General features: G+C 40.0%; 1 protein-coding gene across 1 annotated transcript in view; it reads left to right on the top strand.

The window, feature by feature from the left end:
• grid2 (glutamate receptor, ionotropic, delta 2) overlaps positions 1 to 20,871 on the top strand; it is a 593,815-nt gene that overhangs the window by 82,788 nt on the left and 490,156 nt on the right. The window contains exon 2 of the mRNA XM_084728739.1: positions 15,246 to 15,401. Coding sequence (XP_084584865.1) covers positions 15,246 to 15,401 — 156 coding nt within the window. The remainder of the gene's footprint in view (positions 1 to 15,245; positions 15,402 to 20,871) is intronic.

The raw sequence follows: 20,871 nt of genomic DNA, 5'->3' as shown, positions 1-20,871 counted from the left end.
GCACACAAAATTCAATGATATTTTCTTGTTTTCAGGTAACTACCTGCACATGGTGCTGGTACAAGAAAGTCACTGAACACTGATTTTGCTGTGCTGCAAGCCAAATTTTAGGCAGGACAACAAAAATTTAACTGAACTGAGGTCTTGAATGAGCTCTTGGATATTAATTTTTGACACTATAGTTGATGAATATTGTATCATTTTAAGCAAGTTGTATTGAAAAAGTATTGAAGTATCGATGCCTTTGACAACCTTAACATCAAGACAAAAACAGCCATCATTATGGATGAGTGGTCCGCCCGCATGTTCTACCCAGCTGCCACTTCTTGCCTAAACCAAGACAGTCCAACCTGTGAGAACATCACCTGTTGTGTTTTACTGTCTGCAGTTGTCATGGCTTATGTCTTCTGGTGACATTGCTCCCTATTGTAAGTGTCTCTTAAACCCATGCTGACAAAGCATGTTGTTTTGGGGGGGGGGCTTTATATGTACCTAAGTGATATTTGTCTACTTACCCACCCCCCACTGAGACATTGGCTGATCTGAGAGAGAAAATTAGAAGAGACGGCTTCCATTGTGTTGGCTAATGAAGATCAAGCACCTCTCCTTTTAAATTTGGGCTCAAGTGAAACCCACAGATAACAACAAATGACAGGGCCATGCAAACTCATTGAACACCCATGCACCCACATTTTTGTAATAAACAAGAATGACTGTAGATGGTGTTGAGTGACTTACTCACTCTGAATATGGCAAACACACCCAAACAAATACATTCACATACAGACATGCAACCCGCCACTTATACATCATGTACACCACTCTGTGGGTGTCGGATCCTGAGGGCCACCTACCTTACCGCAGTGATGAATAAAACAACAGCCACTTGGAGCTGTGTGTGTGTGTATGTGTGTGTGGAGAGGTTCTGCTGACGTGCTGGCTTTTAAATGAACTCCTCTGGCGGGCAGTATGGCAGCTTCTAGCCGTGGCTGATGTGAGTGCTTCTGTTCGCAATCGTGTCGGCATGCATGCATGATAAACCTGCAAAAAATGACCTGACAAGCAGCCAGCAGCAGCGGTGAATGATCACTGTCAAGAGAACGCCAGACTCCCCAACATGACATTTTTAATCTTTCACATGCCTTAGCATTTTTTATCAAATGGAGCTGACAAAAGATTCAAAAACCCATGTAATATTTTTTTCACCCTGACTTACCTCTGCGAGTGGTTATTGCCTCAAAGGTAATTTTAATGATGTGATCTTTGCTTGCTTGAAACATCTTTCTGCTGTGGAGGATTCTTAATTTTGGAGTTTTGTACAATTTAGCACCGTGGCTGTTCCATCATGTCAAGCCTTTTTGACTTAGCAAGTTTTGACATGGTTAAACAAAACTTTTTTCATGGTAAAAAAAAAACAAAACATTGCTTGATTGCCTGGAAAATTGGCTTTATGGACTGGTTTTAAATGGATCAAATGTTTCTCTGAATAAAAATTAAACCGTGATGGAAACTGCACTTTTTCATCTTAAATATGTATTCAACAAGAAGCAATTCTGATGATTCAATACAGTTACTGTTTAAAATATGTCGGATACCACAACACACTGTGGAATCATTGTTATCATAGGTAACCTGAGGCCAGATATTGTGGTGGCAACAAGAATGGACTAATTGCCCCCCCCAAAATTAATTAATGTAACAGATCACTGAAACACAGAATTTGAGTGCAGGAAAACTTGCGCAAAACGCAAAAGTCTTTATCAAGAGCCAGTGTTTGGTTTGGCCAATCTGGGCTACTGTAGAAACATGGTGGTGCAGCATGGTGGATTCTGCAGAAGAGGACCCACACCCTCTGTAGATATAAAAAGCTCGTTCTTAGGTAGCAGAAACATAACAATTCACTAATGAAAACATATTGAAACATATTTTATCTCATTTCTTCCATATTATGTCAATAAATCCCTGTAGCACTTACAAACTGGACCTTTAAATGTTGATCAGTCTAGTTATGGCCACTTATAAGAATATTATTTTGGCATTTTGCATTACAAGTACTTTTTTTTAGATTTAAAAAAAAGAGGAATACACAAGAGATCTTTAACAAGAGGTTTGTTTCAGATTTTTGCAAATGTGTCTCAATTGCATAAAACTGTGAACTATATCTATCAGAATGTGTTGAGGATACTGTTACTCCTCTAATTATAAGACGCTACAAGAAAACTAATTGCCATACACAGATTTAAAGGCTTCTCATGTCATATTGACATTGGCTACTTCTTGCTCTAGAAAGTGCATGGTAGTGTCCATGTCCTGTGTGGTAATACTGCTTAACATTTCTCTTTGATCCCGAATGAAAGACCCAAAGCAGGTAATTTGTACTACATTTCTTTCTCCTATAATTCTAATCACTGCTGAATTTGCACAGCTCAAACCGGAAGGAATTTTTGATTACAATAAATTATGAATTATATTCTGATCCTGCTAGCTTGCACAACACGCATCACCTCTATGCTATCCATCCACCATGGACTTATTGAGACTGATGTCTTGTCTCTGTAATGAATGTATTAATGCAACACTTGCATTAATTAGAAGCCCATTATTACCACATGACCCCACATGAAAACAGTTTGTGTGTCATGTTTTTTTTCCAGTGTGTGCACAGTATGTGTGTGTGTGCATCGGTGCATGTGTGAACATGTCAGTGAGTTTGTGCTTGCTCGTGTGACCCCTAGGATTGCCCATTGCTAATAGGTTTGCAGATGGAGGAGCTTTATTATGCTCTTTATGACTTTTTAACTGACTCACTGCTCACTGCTGGTAATGAATGTAGTGTGTGTGTGTGTGTGTGTGTGTGTGTGTGTGTGTGTGTGTGTGTGTGTGTATTAGTAATGAATATGAGTGAGGTGGATGCAGGTTTGGAACAGAAGGTATTCCATGGGGGTGGCAGTGTACTGACAAGAGGCCTTGAGGGAAAGAGGGCTGGAAAGATACAAAGGGTGGGTGAGAGTATGATGGAGGGATAGCTGGGGTGAAGGAGGGAGAAAGTAAATGAGGTAGAGGGGAGAGAGACAAATGGACAGAGAGATAGGAGGAGAACGAGAGAGTGATGGAGGGAGAATGAGGACAACAGAAGTGGTACTAACTCTGCTTTACTGTGTGTGGGTGGATGGATTGATGATTAAAAAAAAGAAGAGGAACAAATTAGCAAGACAGGGTTAATGAAAGAGAAAGGAGATAAGGCACACAAGTGCATTACTGATGATGCATTAATATTGCTGTATTGATTAGAGGTAATCTGTTTAGAGGTTATTTAAAGCTATCATATCTCTGCTGGCCACTGGGTTCAGGCAGGGTTATTTATGAAGGAAATAAACTGTGCTCTTGTGTAGGGCTGGGCAATATATAGAATATATTGAATACTGTATATTCAAATATGAATTAATGTGTGTTATAGCAGATGACCATATGGAGTGTTTTCACTGGTCACTGCTGAAGTGAAAATAATGTTACTTTAGTCAGCCATGAAATGCCTAGATAAGCTCAGGTTGCAGTATAACAGTTTCTGAGACTGGCCGTGTGTTGTGTTGGCTGCCAGAGAAAAGAAATTAAAATTTCCTGTTTATGTAACGTTACTATGGCATCTGCTTGTACTCTTCTCAGCAGAGTTGGGCAAAGTGAAAGTGAAAAGCCAGCTAGTTAGTAGCTGTGGTAAAAAAAAAATAAAAAAAATCATGAGATAATGCTAAATGATAAATCTGTTACTTTACTCATTAAAGGTGTCAAAATTTCAATATTAAGTATTAAATTGATTCAAAGCTTTCACTTTCAATAATTGAAATCAAAAACAGGATTGATGATTCTTCCAGCGTTTATTTATTCTCTCCACCCTCTCCTACTTGTGCACGTCCAGACTCCAGTCTCACTTAACCCAGCAGCTGGGAAGCAAGGCAGAGAGACGTCTTGAACTTCATCAGCAGTCTATATTCATGAGCAAACTGTGACCTTCACTGTACATCTACTGCCACAAGACAACTTCACTGCTAAACTTTTCCTTTGGTCTGATGTCTTGAACTTCACTAAAGTAAAAGGTTATAAATATTATAGCAAAATGTACTTAAATGAGTCATCTTGCAGTAAAATGGTCACTGTTTTCCTCGTATATTTGATGTTTTTGACCGATATCCCGGCGCATTAATGTATATTTTGCATTATACTGCTGTAGAAGTTTAAGGTTTAAACTAATTTTAACTATGTTATATACGGTTGGCTAGTATAATCTGCATAAATGCATCTTATTCTGAAAGAGTGTCAAATTTTTTGCACTATTTAAGAATTTAAGGTATTTTATTTTAGAGAAAATGTAGTTTCCTCATGTATTGTATAGCCTAGAAAAACTGTGGCTGTATGTACATTTATGTTAGTATTTCTTCACTTGTATTTGGAAGTGCTCTCATACTTGTGTGTATTGGTGTGTGCTCAGTAGTATTAGTGCACAGTAAAACCTGTAGGGAATATGCTTTCCTTTTAATGTCCCAGCTCCAGCAGAGGAGCACAGCTGCAGCAGCAGCACCGCCATGGAAAGGAAAGAGGACAATTTAGTTGCTGAACTGCTTGAGTAATGATGAACAGCACACCCTCCAGAATCTGTGATGGGTGAAGGGGGCAAGGAGGACAGGTGGGAAGATCACGCTGGGGTGAAAAAGAGCCTGCGGGCAAGAAGACGAAAGGGATAAGATGAGATGAAGGAAGAAGCAACAGAAGGGGCTGGTGGGTGGGAGGGAAAGAAGGAATAGAAAGATATGGGATGAGAGGATAAGAGTGCCACAGGATAGCAGGTGAGGATGGAATAAAATGTATTTGTGGATGTGTGTAGGAGGCAGAGGACAAGTATGTGATGGAAGGATAAAGATAAGAAGGGGAGAGAGGAGGAGAGGGACTACGTGAGAGAATTAGAGAAAAGTATGAAGGAAAGCAGAGTGATAGAGGAGAGAGCTGGAGAGGGAGAGAGAGACAAAGGGGAGGAGAGTTCAAAAGTTTTGGAGTTATAAATATAGAGAGCTGAGAAGAGGATAGGTTTTGATAGCACGGGGTTGAAGAGGACCAAGGAAGGAATATAGAAGTCTGCAGATGCTGAAGACATGCAGTTTGCAGGGGGAAGGAGGGCAAGAGAGGGAGGGGGATCCTACAAAATCCATTCCTCCCTGAAATATAATATGACATTTATGATGTGTACAAATCTGGAGCCTCTTACCAGCGCTTCAGGCGAAATCCTCCCAAATGTTCGGCATTAATCAGGAGAGTGAGCTTAAAGACTCAAGGTGCTTAAAAAGACTGGCTTCTTGCTTTAAAAGCAGATTTGAGGGTTCAGTTCCCGTACGGTTTGATATGTTTACATTTTTAATAAAATGAAAGAGTAAAACATTTTTTTCTTTTTTGTTCTTTTCATCCTCTTTTTTTCTGACCTCTATTCATAAGCCTGTTATTTGTTTCTCCTCTGTCTCTTTCCTCTCGCTTCCTCACTCAGTTGCCATCTCTGTCTTAATTTGCACTTTTTATGCCTCCGTGCCGGTGACAGCTGTAGCCAGAGGCATTATGTTTTTGGGTTGTCGTCCATCTGTCCGCCCGTCCATACCATTTTGATGAACGCTAAATCTCAGGAATGCCTTGAGGGAATTTCTTCAAATTTGGCATGGACATGCACTTGGACTTCAGACGAACTGATGCAAATGTGGTGGTCAAAGGTCACTTGGCCATAACTCAAGAATTCATATGCTAATTATGACAACATTTCACACAAATGGTAAATAGGATAAAATTATGAAGGGATGACATTTTATATACAAAAGGTCAACTTCACTGTGATTTTACAATGTTCTGCAAAAACACATTTCTGGACATTATTTGGTATTGATGTCCTGCCCTTACCACCTGGCCAACTCAGTCATGACCTGAAGACCCCTTTTTATAGCATAAAATTAAACCAACCTTGTCAGATAAATGTGAACATATATAATTGTGACAAGAACTGTTTAAAATGACAGAAATCATCTTTGGGAAAATGTATTTGATGTGTACTTGCCATTTTTAGTTTGGCCCATGTCCCTCTGCTAACATGGATGGGGTGGAGTTTATGACTTATACTGCAGCCAGCCACCAGGGGGTGTATTGTCATGCATTGTCTTCACTTCTAAGCTAGCAATTATTCATAGTCGCATGGTAATGCAGCTGAAAGCACAATTGTGGATTGCTGTGTTAAAGTACTGCTACTCATGGCATCAGTGTTCGCTTGTTGTCAGCCCTTTGGGTTTCATTTTCTTACAATATGACATAAATGCGTTGCTTTTCAACACCTTAGCCTGATGTTGGAACTTTCCACACCGCCACTTAGATGTAGCAACAGGGAACAGCCTTCAGGGTATCAGGGCTTTTAATTGCATTGCCACACAACAACAACGTATCTCTGCTGCGTATCTGTATATCTGTCAGTTGATTTTCAGAGTTTTCTGGTGTATCTCAAAACAACACTTGCTTGACAGAAAAAGTGCATTTCTCTACTAACTATCTAACAATACAAAGAGATATGCTTTGGAAAATGGTTGGCGATATGTCTGTAATTTGTGCCTGAATGGCTTTTTAGCAAATGTCACATCATTGATCATGACATTTCTCCCTCTCCCTGTTGCGGTCTCACACATCTGTATATATACACAGCTGCCTTTTAAGATATCAATGCCTTCAAAGACAGGGCAAGTTTACCTGGATTAAATGTCACACATGTCACAAGGGGTGTGACACTGAACAAGGAACAGAGCGGAAGCTGGAGAGGGTCAGGGCAGAGAGAAGAGTGATGCTTAGTGAGATAAAAGCATGCAGAGAAGAAGGTACAAAAGGGGGAGGAGAGCAGGGAGGTGGGGCAAAATGGGAAGGAGGTGGAGATAAATGAGGAGAAAAGGGGACAGGGTAGAAGCATGGATGGAATAGACTTATAAATTAGAACAGCAGAACAAAGAGAATGAGGTGAGGTGGCTATATTAAAGGGAAGAAGAGAGGAGATAGGTGAAAACTGAATTCAGCCAGGAAAAGGGTTAGAAGTGAGAGGCGGGGTCAAATGTAGAAGGAATGAGAATGAGGGTGAAAGAAGTTGACAAAGAAAGAGAGACTGCTTGAATATTCAGAGCTGCAAAGCAAATATTATTTTATTTTTCAAGAATTGCGCTAATATGAAGGAGAATCTAGAGGAGCAGCTAAATGTAGCAATCACCTCTGCTGTCAAGGGTATACACAGGTACACTGAATATACAACTTGAGCTATTTAGAAGGTACATTGCTATCACCCAAATTATCATTTACTTATACCTTGGCTCGGCCCTAGATACACTCTAACACCTGGCTCACAGCCATCAGCTTTACTGTTTTAAGATCCCAGGCAAGCCTGGCTGGACTGGAGCTGAGTCAGCTGTGGCTTGCAAACGAGCTGGACCTTGCTAAAACCGGCCAAGAGCTGACATGAAGAGAAACACAAAAAGAAAAACGGCGTTGTCAATTGTCCGCCCTTTACTTTGCTGGATGCGCATTGAAAGACTGAATCTAAACGTGCCTTAGATGAATTGGTTATTTCCAAATTGTGTTTAGCTTGCTTGCTAATGAATGGAGACACAAAACAAATCCTCCACCTACTCAAAGTATGTTCATTTGTGTGGGAGGAAGCAAAGCCCTGGATATCTACCGTAGGTCTCGACGAAGGATGGAAACAGCCAGGCTGAGAAATTCTGTCTGTTTGAGACAAAGGGGAAAAAGGTAAGGCAGGCAGCGAGACGTGGCAGATAGCAGTGACCTTGGCACAGCTTTGTGTGACAGTGTGGCAAAAGACTGGAGTTCTGCTGAACTATGACAACAATTCTCCTGGCTGCTTGCCTCCTTAACGATGGAACAAATTAATTTACACGCCTGTAATGAAAGAGGCGATGTGAGGGAGGAGGGGGGATGGTGGAAAAAATGCAGGAGAATCGGAGAGATTTTTCTTGCACAAATCAGGTTACCTGGGAGATTTCTCCATTAATACACAGGAGGATAAACTGGAACCTCGGGCATCCCTCTGTCATCCAGCAACATGCACACACACTCTCATACATACAGTTTTATTTCCCATATACGTTAACACGCAGTTGAAGTGTGTCCAATCACAGAAAGCTGTCTAAAGAGTCCTCTTAACAAGGAAACAAAGCTTTTCACCTACGGAGGTCTGGTTTCCAATAGCTTGGCAATTAAAACCATAAACATTTTCACACAAATAATAGGCATTTTATGCAAAATATACGGTGTGTACATTTACAAGGATACAAAATATATTGTTTATGCATTCAGATTTGCAACAATGGACAAAGGTGGTCAAGGATGATTCACTATATTTGGTATATCTACTGTTGTATCAACATTCCTGCTACAAAAGGTGCACAAGATTTTCCTGCTGACCTACTATATCATATTTACACACATACACACATACGATGGATTACTGCCCCCTGTACCTGGTAAACCTGCATGAATACTGTGTGCGTGTGTTAGAGCCTATATGATAAATATTAGAGCTGTTTTCATATCTGTCCCTATCATATGCCACTGGCTTGCTCTGCTCCCCTGTTACCATTCATTCTTTATCCTCTCCCTCTCTCTACACACACACACACACACACACACACACACACACACACACACACACACACACACACATTAATTCTGCGCTGTCCTCCCAAGTGTCAAAACACACTCCCTTCCAGCTCTCACATCAATGCCGTAAATAACAGTCTTTGTGTGTTCTTGGATATGCGTCTGTGTGTGTGTCTGAAAGACTGCGCATTTGTGGACATTGGAGACCACAGGACGATAACCTCCCCAGTTCATCACCATCATCACTCAGCGCCGCCGCCACCTTGCTTTCATCATCACATTGAGACGGCAACGCTTTGGTCCAGCCTTGTCATAAATCAGTGATACCATGCCCGTGTGTGCGTGCGTGCGTGTGTGTTCCTCCATAGTCATTATCCTTGTCAGTCTGTCAGTGTTCCTGTCACATTACTGTCATCAGCTGCAACCTCGACAACAGGTGTGCGAGTTTGTTTGATAGACGGAGGAATGGATCCCCCAAAGTGTCTCAGAGGTCTTTACTGCTCTGGTTAGAGTTGTGTCTGTGAAAGAGAGGCAGACGGATACATGTGGAGATATGGAGAGTGAAAGAAGGGAGGGGGCTGTAACAATAGAGGAGAGCTTGAGTGAGTGAGACTAAAGGACTGGGAGACAGGTGTAGACACAGAGTCAGATGGAGAGGGATTTGGCAGAGCTCATGGCTGTTTTACCTAAAAAAAAAAAAAAAAGCAAACAGATGGCAAACTCAAAGATGTCAGTCTAAGTGAACGACAGGAAACGAATTTAGTCTCAACTGTTTAGCTTCTGTCTTGTTTCATGACCTCCTCTGCCCATGTTGCCCTCCTCCTTTAACATGAAATCATTCTTAACAATCAGTCCCTGACTCATGCTGAATGATTATCCTGAGAAGGAGCTGGCTTAATTACTAGGTCTTTATAGAGTGTGGGAACATAATAACTCTGCATTGGATGACGTGCCATCCTAATTTGTTCATTTAATAAGGAAATTGAGCGGTGTTTTGTACGTTCAACAATGTGCTTTTGTCTGCCTGAATGCCATTATCTGATTTTATATAGTTACTTGGATGGCTGAACTGAATGAATTATTCCCCTTTAAAATTTCAAGATCAAAATTAATATTGCCACGTTTCTGCTTCCAGGGCAACTGGACTGAAGCTTATGAAAACTATTCAGTCTTAATATTAAAAAGCAGTATTGAAGTGAACCTTTGCCCCACTCAGGGCAAAATCGTAAAAGGAGCCGACATTGTCACTAGTTTAGCCTTTCAATTTGCTCCACCACTTTCATCCACACTGAAATATCTCAAACATTTCTGAATTAATTGCCATGAAATTTGGTACCCATGGTTCCCAGAGGGTGAATTGTAATTACTAAATTACTTTGGTGATTTCTGTCTTTACTTTCAGCCCCACCACAATACTCCAACTTGTGTTTTTTAATCAAATATCTCAACCACTATTGGATGGATTTCCTTGGAATTTGGTACAGATGTTTATGCTTTCCATAGGATACTTCCTGCCGGCTTTGGTGCTGGTTTACGTTTTACTTTAGTGAAAGAGAACAGTTACATGAATTACTTAAAATTTGATTCACACATTCATGCCTGCCTCGGGCTCAATTGCAGTCACTTCAGTGATCCCTTCAGTTTTCATCCAGGCCCATTATCTGGTCAAAATTTCAATATTCAGTACTTTGGTTTATGGCTAAATGCCACAAATTAGCAATATTCCCACCAGCCTCAGCTGTAAATGTGCAGGGCTTTTTAGGAAATGTCAGCCTGCTTATATTTTAAACTACAGTGGTAAACATTGTAAATATTTACACCTCAGCATCAGCATGTTAGCATTGTAATTCTGCGCATGTTAGCATAATGATATTGGCATTTAGCTCAAAGCACTACTGTACCTAAACACAGTTTCAGTTTAGAACCAGTTTGAAATTAAGAAAGATTAAATTTAAGAAAGACAAACCTCTCTTTAAACCCCAATTTAGTTTATACTACTCCACTGTGATCCAGTCTTAACTTTAAACTTACACTTGAGGAGGTTTAACTTGTTCAGCTTAAAAGCCCTGCCTGTTTGAGATGGATTGAGCAAAATAAGATCAGTGAAGAAGGTTTCGAGACAAACTCAACCCAATTTACTTCTTGTAATTTGTTGTTTGTTGTAACAGTCTGCCAGTTGTTGTCCATTTATCTATTATTTGTCCATATTGCTCCATTAATTCAGCCAACAAGTTTTTCTCAGAGGAAAAATTAAAGATTCTCTCTTAATTTTAAATCTGGATTTACTCATTTTAAACTTAGTTTTGCTAAACTCTGATCAGAACTAATTGTAATTTAAATTTATCTTTGTTGCTGCAACCCAGTCGTCTTATTGTGCTGTTGGTAAGTAAGAATTATCCTCTGGTTAGACTCCTGTTGTAAGCAGCCTATGGTTCAGTATACTATGGTAGGAATAAAGCTGCTATGAAAGCCCTGGGAAGACCTGCTGGGCCACATATAAATAGATTAGCCAATCATCATCCTTTCATCATGATTTTTTTTGTTCATAGCTGTTTGGCTGTTTTGAAAATTGTTTAATGCTATTGAATTAAATATCAAAGAGACCGTGATGGTGATGATGCTAGGTAATGTTATGATTTAGCCATTTTGAAATCACAAGGAGAAAGTGCTGAGAGTATTTTATGAAGATGCAGCTTCATCTGCATAATGTCTTCATTAGTTCGTAAAAGTTAAAAAGAGTTGGTAGGCGGATAATGAATTAATGAGGATTTGCGCTAATTAAAATTAAATGCTGTCAATAAAAATGTCAAAGCTAAGCATTACTGAGACTGAAAACTGTTTTTTGACAAGTTTAGGAAAAAATGTAAAATTCACAGATTTATCATCTTTGTGTTTCATAGTGACAGTATGTTCCTCTCCTTATTTTTCTTTTACCTCCAGCATCCGTCATCTATCCCAAGAGGTTATTTGGCAGTAAGTAGACAAACATGTTATTTATAGCCCCTTTATCAATGTAAACAAACAGGAAATTAATACCAAACACTTGACCATTGGTGGACATTTGATCAATACCTCTCGACCAAACAATTTGGGGTCTCTACTTTTGGATGCTGCATCCATTCAAATTGACTGCTGTTGTTGATGATGCTGTTGTCATGGAGGGGATGGTTTGGAAATAGGTTGTTGATTTAATGCTGCTGCCCACACGCTGTGTGTGTGTGCGCAAGGGTAAGACTGTGCATGTGCTTGTCTGTGTGTCCGCCCTTGGGGCGTTTGTGTAAAGCAAGATTCAGTGCTTTTATTTCCTGGTTGATTTATGTGGTGACGTTTGCCTTTGCGCTCACAATCACATTATTGGAAAGGAGGAAGAGCCAGGATTCTTTGGGTTGTGTGTGTATGTGCACACCTGTGTTAGTAAATCAGCATGCAGTGATGTTGTTCTAAAATAACAGGCAGAGAACAGCAGTCATTTACCCATCCACCTTTCTCCTCTTTCTTCTTTACTTTTCCCTCTCACACACTTTCAGTATATGTGAATTCTTTTTCCTTAATATGTGAATAACTAAATATATATTGAGAATACCTTCCTTTGTGGCCACTTCTAACATAAATTGGCTATATGCACATTCAAAATAATCACATTTTTGAAATAAATGAATACTTTCAACCATGATTTGTGTTTTGATGCCTGGGTTATTTTTTTTTAATTCAGACCTCCAGGCATAAAGGCATGTTTAAAAAACATTTCAAGGATGAGTGAGGTTTTCATATCTGTGTTTTTGTCTGTGTCTGCCTCCTCGCTGTGCCTAGATTAAAGATTGGGGCTTTTAATCACATGCAAGTAGGTGATGAATCACTGTACAGGTGCAACAGCTGTCTAAAAGAAAGACTGAGGAGAGAGAGTAGGCGGTTAAGAGATCATGGATGAAAGAGGCGGAAGGAGGGAAAATTACTGACACTTTCACTTCATTTTAACATCTTCTTGTGAATGTTGTGACCATATTTCAAAGAGATAAGAAAAACTAAACAAACTATATATAAAGAGCCTAGTGCCCAGCACTGTGTTCGTAAACTAAACATATGTCTGGAAAGATGAGTCAGGTTACTCAGCCTGGTCTCATTTCCAACTCGTCAAATACACTGCCCCTTGGTGTCTCATACAGATGTGCATGGTACCTTCTAGCGGCAGAAAGAGAGGCACTAGCACCACATATGGAGGAGGTGGGTCGAATGGATGCCTCAAACAAACACAGTGGCATCATGTGATGTATGTAACATACGTATTGTAATCCCAAACATGGCCTTATTCTAAATACCCAAATAGTTTTGTCGCCTAAACCTACCCAAACAGCAACCGTTTCGCAGCATTCATCAGGTGTTAAAAAGACTTTCTGTCAGCGTCTCATTCACTTGCTAAAGGGTACTTTGTGCATCATTACGAGACGCTGTTGGTGGCTGTGCTTTTTTGTTTTGCATACTCATTCGTCTGATTTTAATATTTCATGCTGTGGAAACTGTGGAGCACAAAAACACCGATCTCAAATACTTTGACATGTTTCCACCTTCTGTCTGACTTCCTTTCCAAATCATTAGTTTAAAGCCATATATACAGCTCCCTCCTTGCCCCTCCTCTCCTCTGTCCGTACGTTTGCCCTCTAGACATACACAACCTCATCATTGTCCTCCCGTGTTGCAGAGCTCGTTTGAAATGTGTACAAATCCTTTCCAAGCAGCGTCATCTTAAAGCTGATTGGAACTCCATTCATAATTTATCTCTAATGGAATAGTTAATGAGTCTTTGTGTTTCACCCTTTATCGCTTTGTCCAGGCCTGTTTGTCTCACCTCATCTATACTGCATGATGATAAAAACAGCCCAGACTCAATCAGTAGGAGGGTATTTACAGTTGCCAAATGCTGATGGGTCAAATTATTGAAGGATGCATAGTTAATGAGGCTCTTTGATGAAGATGCAGTTAGCATACTGTTCCTAACTGCCTTCAAACCGCAGTTGGTTTTGAGTTTGGTGTGTAAAGACTTTGTTGAAATTAAATGTCTTTCAGAAGTTAAATTTGATCAACAGTTAATTTGAAATAGGGGAGAGGAAGTAAGACTCAAGTTTTTAAGATTAATTCTGTCCATGCATTGTTCTGCGCCAGTAAAATTTATCATTTTAAACTGTTAAATTACGCAGAAAAGTTGGTTTCCCAGTCACAGTGAGAGTGCTAATTTTATCACATTATAGGGATATATGCTTTTTTTCAGGATGATTAAACCCAAACTACTACACTTTGCATGACGAAGACAGCATATTTTGTTATAATTCTGGCCTCTGTTGGGACCAGACCATAACCATTGCAGTATTAACACCAGACTCTACCCACTGAACTATACAAGACCAAATTACAGCAACAGTCCTCTAAATGTGGTACAAAACAGCCCTCAGCCAATATAGCCTGCCTGGTTATTAATGGAATTTGCAACCTGTGTCACGGACACATAGACACACACACACGCACACACTCTAACTATACAATATGAGGCTCATTTTCTGGTCAGCGAAATACAGTTAGCAGTGCTTCAGTGCACTGGCTTACACAATTAGTTGTCCCATGGATTCAGGGGATAAACTGGGATGAAATGAGAGGCTAAAAGGGAAGAAAGAGAGAAATAGATAACACATGGCTAATTGTGTGTGTAACAGACCAAAGCAGAGACCAAATCTCTACCAGCCAGTCAACGCTGCATGTTGCCTCATTTGTCTGCAGGTTGACATTTATTTAATGACTGATTTATTATTGACTTGTGGGAACTTTATCTGCCACCACAGATACTGGCACTCACCAGTCTTTCCTTCCTCCGTTTCCCTCTGTGCAGCATCCATTTTGGCTGACTCAGTGTGCCCTTGGGCAGTATTTGACCTTAGACTGAACACTGATGTCGACCCGGTCCTCCGTCACACCCCGTCTTTCACAAGCCGGGTCCCAGTTCAGAGGCTGGATGCTTGAAGTCTACACGAGCATGTAGAAACAGAATAGAAAAGAGGTTCCTCCAACTGTGGCAGGAATTTAAAGTAGGTTTCTTTAGGTTGTTCTTATGTCCAGATAGTATTTAAAGTGAATCTCACATTCACCATGTGTTTGTGTTCAGATAGTCATCAGTCACTGGTAATACCACTTAAAATGTTCCACTATTTGTTGTTGTTATGAGCTTAAATGTCTTGACATTAGATAAATATTTCATAAATATTGGTGAAATGTCAATATTTGGATAGCAACCATTGTTTTTCTTATGTTTTGGTGGCTAATTAGCAAGTTTTTGGTGATTAAAAAAGGATGTTTTTTTTATTTTTATTTTTTTTACATGTATTGTAGAACTCTGAAAGGCATGATTAAAGTTGTTGTGAAGCTAGACCATCTGGGACGGACTTGAAGACCGAGCCTGAGAACTCATCTTTGCGGGCTGCATTCTTCTGAAGCTCTCTGTATTACAATATTCCTGTGTTTCTCTCCCATAAGTCCTCTAACACTGAGTAATACATTCCTCTCCTCCTCTCTGCTTCCTTCCTTTACAACAGGCGCCATCTTTGACGAGTCAGCACGGAAAGATGATGAGGTGTTTCGCCTTGCTGTGGCAGATCTCAATTTGAACAACGAGATTTTGGAGACGGAGAAGATCACCATCTCTGTGGAATTCGTTGACGGGAACAACCCCTTCCAGGCTGTGCAAGAAGGTAGGATGATACCACCACACTGTCTTGAAGTTTGACAACAGCGCCTGCGAGCAGCTAGCAGGTGCATCAGTTTCAAAGGCGAAATTTCTCCAGTTCTTTTTGTGTTGGTGTAAAAGTAGTTTCGAAAAGAGGACATCAATCTGCTTCTGGGCAGGGTTCTCTTTTTTTCTGGGCCAGAGTGGAATGAAAAGGCTTGTTTCAACACTGATCCCTTCACAGTTTCCAAATTTTGCTCAAATCATGTTTAAGCACAGCTCTGTGATTTGTCAGCCATTCCAACAGTTTATTTACTGTTGGTACTTCCAAAATGTCAACGGATCCAATGGAAATACTGAGAAAATGTAAATCCTAGAATATACACTACATCCAAGGGAAATCATGATCTGAGCATGAATGCAAAACCTGAGTCTCAATAGCATTACATTCTCTGGCAGCCCTGTCTTTATTTTTTTGTTGACCCCTTCAATAAATTTGGAACAGTGAGGCACAGGAAATGAATTCATGCATCAAAAACAGCATCAAAAAGTTGGCACAGCCTCTGTCTTTAATGTTCCCTGGGTTTTCATGCATGGCTTGCATGTCCTCTGAGTTGACCTGCATCACACTGTCAGCTGAGGACGGGGCAGTGTTTTATTTAATTCCTCTCCCTCTGTTCTTTTTGGTTTATTTTGATGTTGACATGCAGTTTATTTCTTGCAAATGTAGTTTGGACAAGAAATTGACTCTGGGATGTTGATATATGGTAGTCAAACAGTGGATACACCAGTCTACACAACTCATTTTCATCCATGTGTACATAGATTTGGATATTCATGCCTGCCTGTCAAAGAGTTACATAATGTAACTGCTGATTCACAACCAAAACCAGCAGGCTTGATTCTACATTGAGGATTTAATTTGAAAGAATCTCATGTAACAAAACTCAATGAGGTCAATGCTGTAGTACAACAAACACTTTTTTATTTGATATCATAATGTGATTAAATTGACAAAAGAGCCTCAGGTGTGTAAGTGCAGGATTAGAGTACACTCAAGAAGCAGTTTTCTTACGCATACCGTGAATGAGGTCAGCAGGTTTTTGCGAACAAAAAACACATTAACCAGAGAAGTGAACACATTTTTAAAGAAAGTCGCTTGAAAAAACTGAAGTAACGATAAAAGGACATGCAAAAGTATTTTTTGTTGATTTGTTATTATTCTGTGAACACAAATGAGAACAGCTTTTTGTTAGTTTGTTTGCTCTCTACACAACTGTTGAGCTGTTCTGAGCAACACTGTTATCAGTGTCCAGGTTAGATGTTGCTCTGCATGAATTATGATAACATGGAAATGTCATTTAAAAATAGGCAGAAAGAGGGATGAGTGTGTGTGGGTGGTACTGTGGCATTACAGTGATCTGGTTTTCAGTGCTGAAGGGCAGCCACAAGCACACACAGCAACCATAACAACAACAACAACATGGAAACAAGTAGTCATACACAAAATACTTGCACTTCTAGGCTGGCACACCCACAGGACATTAGCAAACAGGTGTGGAAACCCCACTTCTCCCAACTCATAAACATTTTATAATTCAAAGAAATAACTGTGTAAGTTGTTTAAAGAACAAATGACTTCCCACTTCAAACAAGCTTGTGTACCTTTCAAAATGAATGTTGGAATCATTTATTATTTGCTCTGTTTTTCACCACTAGAAGGCATTATACTCTTAGTGAAGAATTTTTGTCTTTTGTGGACAAAGAGGCAAGTATTCACATATTAAAACACACCAAACAATAAACGGAGAACTGTATATCTGACAGCCAAGCAACTTTCAGTGCCATTCACTTTCCTCTGTAGCCATTTTAATCCTGAAATACCACAAATCATAACTTGAAAGGAATCACCAAGCGAGTACCGCAGCTGGTGGGATGATAAACTGATCATTGTCCAAATGTGTGTGTGTGTGTGAACCTTCAGTACATGCTTGCTGCTTTTTTAGTTGCAGCCAGCAGCTCTATAGTTGCTCTTCGGTCAGTTGGTCATTTTGTCTGTTGGTCCTCAAAAATATGCAGTTCCGGTCTCCCACAAGGGACTGAAATTTGGCAAGGTCAAGCGTGTGTATGTGAAGGTGTGTGTCTGTGTTCATGCCAATTGGCTGAAAGGGAGCGTAGTAATGGGAGTGGCATGTCACAAAAAGGCACATAATTTCCACATGGAGTCACAGACTTGCACAAGATTTTGTGGAAAGGTTGTTCCTGAGCCAAAGGGTGGCTGATTAATGGTTCATGACAGCAAAAAGAGGATGTGGCAGTGGGAGTGGTCTGTAACAAAAAGGAAGATGACTTTTAAAGGGTATCACTAGACTCAGCAGAGTTCCTACTTCATTGGTTTGAGTTACCCCTGCTCCCTATACTTAAGCCATGCCCTTTTATAACTTTAAGGAGTCACCACTGGACTAAGCAGAGTTTGTTTTTCATTTCTGACAATTTGCCGCTCCAATTATGTTTGTCATAGAGCCTTGTGGCAGACATCTTTGGCCTGGACAAAAAGTTCCTTTTGTCCATTGGTTTGATTTAATCCCACTCCTTATATTTTAGCCATGGATGTCAGTTATTGGAAAAATAATTCAGAATAAAAGAGATGAATTAACCAAAATACAGAGGGGTTTAGTAGAAACAAATATGGTACTTACTTGTTGGTGTTATACAGTTACACGCTGTTAGGGTTAGGGTTGTGCTTCTTTTCATACAATGCCATTTAACAAGGAAACAACACTTACAACAGTCAGCCTCAAAGAGCAGCTTACATTCACATTTAAATGTTTTTTTTATTTATCTGTTATTGACTGTGGTATACTGTAGGCATATCAAACATTTTTTGTGTTGCATGATTTAGCACCAGATTCAAGCCGTCGGACAGGCAAACTACTATACTTACACACTTGTGAGTGTCTAGTCTTTGATTCATTCATTTTCAGTGATTCTGCAAAAAGATGGTTGATTTTTGAGTGTCTTTCCCAGGACACCAAATACCAATACTTTGGGTTAGTATTTGATGACCTGGTCTTCTGTCAGGACACAGGGTCTCCCTGTCAAGCCTTAAAGCTGCAAAAGAAGATTTGTATCATGGCTGGATGAGCAGTCCTTCTTTCAGTACCAAATACCTCACTAAATTTAATCTTTAAAGTAAACCAGTGAAGATGGAAGTTAGAAAAAAAAGATTTGATGTTAGAAATTGGCTGAGAGAATGAAGGAGAGAATAGAGAGAACATATCTGTGAGCTTGTTTGCATTTCAGTCAAACAGGAATCAGTCTGCATGCCTTTAGCAAACAATGGTGGACAAATGAAAGTGCTTTTTTTTGTAGCTTTATTACCTCAGAGGACCTTGTGTGGATGTATTATATGTGTGTGGGTCCATGTGTATTTGTGCACCTCTGAGAGCCTTCTTAAGGTTGTTGCTTTGATATAAGGGCTCTGCGATGTCGTTTGGTGGGCAGGCAGTAATTCTTTGAAGTCCCAACCTCAGTAGTTCTATTATCTGGGCTCTGTGTGCACATAGGCTAAATGCCTGCTTGTTTCTTCCTTTTTGTATTTTTCGAGGACAGCGAGCAGCTTGTGTCTCAAGTGTCTTATTTACGATATCAGCATTGTGTGGAATAAGACAAGTAAAGGGTGATATGACGGCACAGCAGGAGGCAGCATTTGAACGCTTGCTCTTTGACCGTGCAGACTGAGCCAACAGCATGTTCTCTTGACTCCTGCAGTATGTGTCATTCTCCGTCTTTTTTCCACACAATTTTAGGTTTTATTACATTTTTTTTGTATTTTAAGTTGTCCCTTGTGCAGGAATAATTTTTCTAACTTTCAGTTTGGGGAATGCTTGTGTTTTTGCTGATTGTGCACATTCTTTCTCAGCAATCTCATACATCACATTTATAAATGTAGAAACAGTAACCATTTTGAGCTGCCAGATACACCACTGTCCAGCACTGTTAGCTGCAGTAGAAAGCTCATAGGGAGAATCTGAGTTACTTTCTGAAGAGCATACAGTATCTATTGGCAGTGCAGGATTTATTGAGGACAGATGACATGCCACTAATTCATTTTTTTCTCAGGACTTCAACCAGTTTTTCAATGACAAACTGCCTTTGCTTCTCGTTTGTGCTTCTTTCATCCCGGACTGATTAAACTCCTGCAGGCCTCCAAGTCCCCCAGTCTGTTGACTGGTCTGTCCAAATTTGTGGGAGGGTCAATGAATACTCCGTCTTCCTGTCTGCCTGGTACTGAACAGACCGCCTGACTCATTTCCCTGCCAGTCTGCTCGCCGGTCTGTCTGTTTGCCCGTCTGTTTGTGTAGTTAGCTGGCTGATGAATTGATTGCCTGTCTCCCTATCTGCCTGTCTATCTGTGTATTTGTCTAGCTAACTGGTAACTTGGCTGGCAAATCAATTGTCTTTGTCTCTGTCTATCTCTCATGCATTATGGTTTCAGTTTCTTTGCTCTGTGCCCCTTTCAGCAATTCAATTCAATTCAATTCATTCAAAAAATATCCTAAATCTGCTCCTCCTTTGTCCACGTTTTAGTCTAAATTACAGCAACTATTTACAAATTATGAAATAATAACAGATGTTAGTTACCTTTCACTGTCTTAGGTTCTGCCTATGAGACGTGGTATACTGCAGTACGTGTTGAAATTGTGTAGGTAGAAAAATCCTGTCCTGGCATTTTAGTTCATTAAAGGATTGCTCTATCTATTCATTTGTAAATAGTCTGCTGCGGCCGGTAGTGTGATTACTAGCAGCATGAACCACATGTCCGCTCTAAGGGCTATAGTTACGTACATGAAAGTGTATGGGGTAATTTGCGCCTTGCCTTTCATTCAGTTTGTCCTGGCAATCTACCTGTAATTAGCATCAGATTTAATAAGGTAGAGGCTCATTCTGCAATCAGCACTTGAGACATTCTGTGTAAAGCAAAGCTCAGTAGGTGCAGTTCAGAGGTGGGATTAGTCACCAATCACAACGCTTAAAAAAATAAATCTGAACTAAATCATAAGGCTGCCTAGAAATACTAATGAATAACATACTTTCAGAAGAAAATGTAGTCCCCTAAAATAAGCAGCAGAGTACACAAAGTCCTTTCAGCTGGTGTGGGGAGGCATGAGAGGGACAGAGAGCAACAGGTCCACTAGAAGCCCAGAGTGGACGGTTGACTGTTACAGTCTGATGTCTCAGTAGAATTTAGAGGTAAATGTGGCCAAATATATGATCAAGAGAATGAAACCAGCAAGCCTGTAGTGATTTATGTGTTTATTGAACGTCAAATTTACATTTAATGAACTTAAAGTTGCTGAAGCAAAACTCATTCAAGTTTAACAAGCACAATACTGGTATGGTACTGGGTTAATTTATGATAATGTTTTTTTTTAATCCATTCATTTTCTTCGGTTAATTAATAAAGGGCGTCTCTCTAGATTTTTTTTAATGGT

This window comes from Lutjanus erythropterus, chromosome 10 (genome assembly GCF_056507025.1).
Source record: "Lutjanus erythropterus isolate fLutEry1 chromosome 10, fLutEry1.hap2, whole genome shotgun sequence".
NCBI lineage: Eukaryota > Metazoa > Chordata > Actinopteri > Lutjaniformes > Lutjanidae > Lutjanus > Lutjanus erythropterus.
The sequence above is the reverse complement of the archived record's forward strand: the minus strand, read 5'-3'. Positions and strand labels throughout refer to the sequence as shown.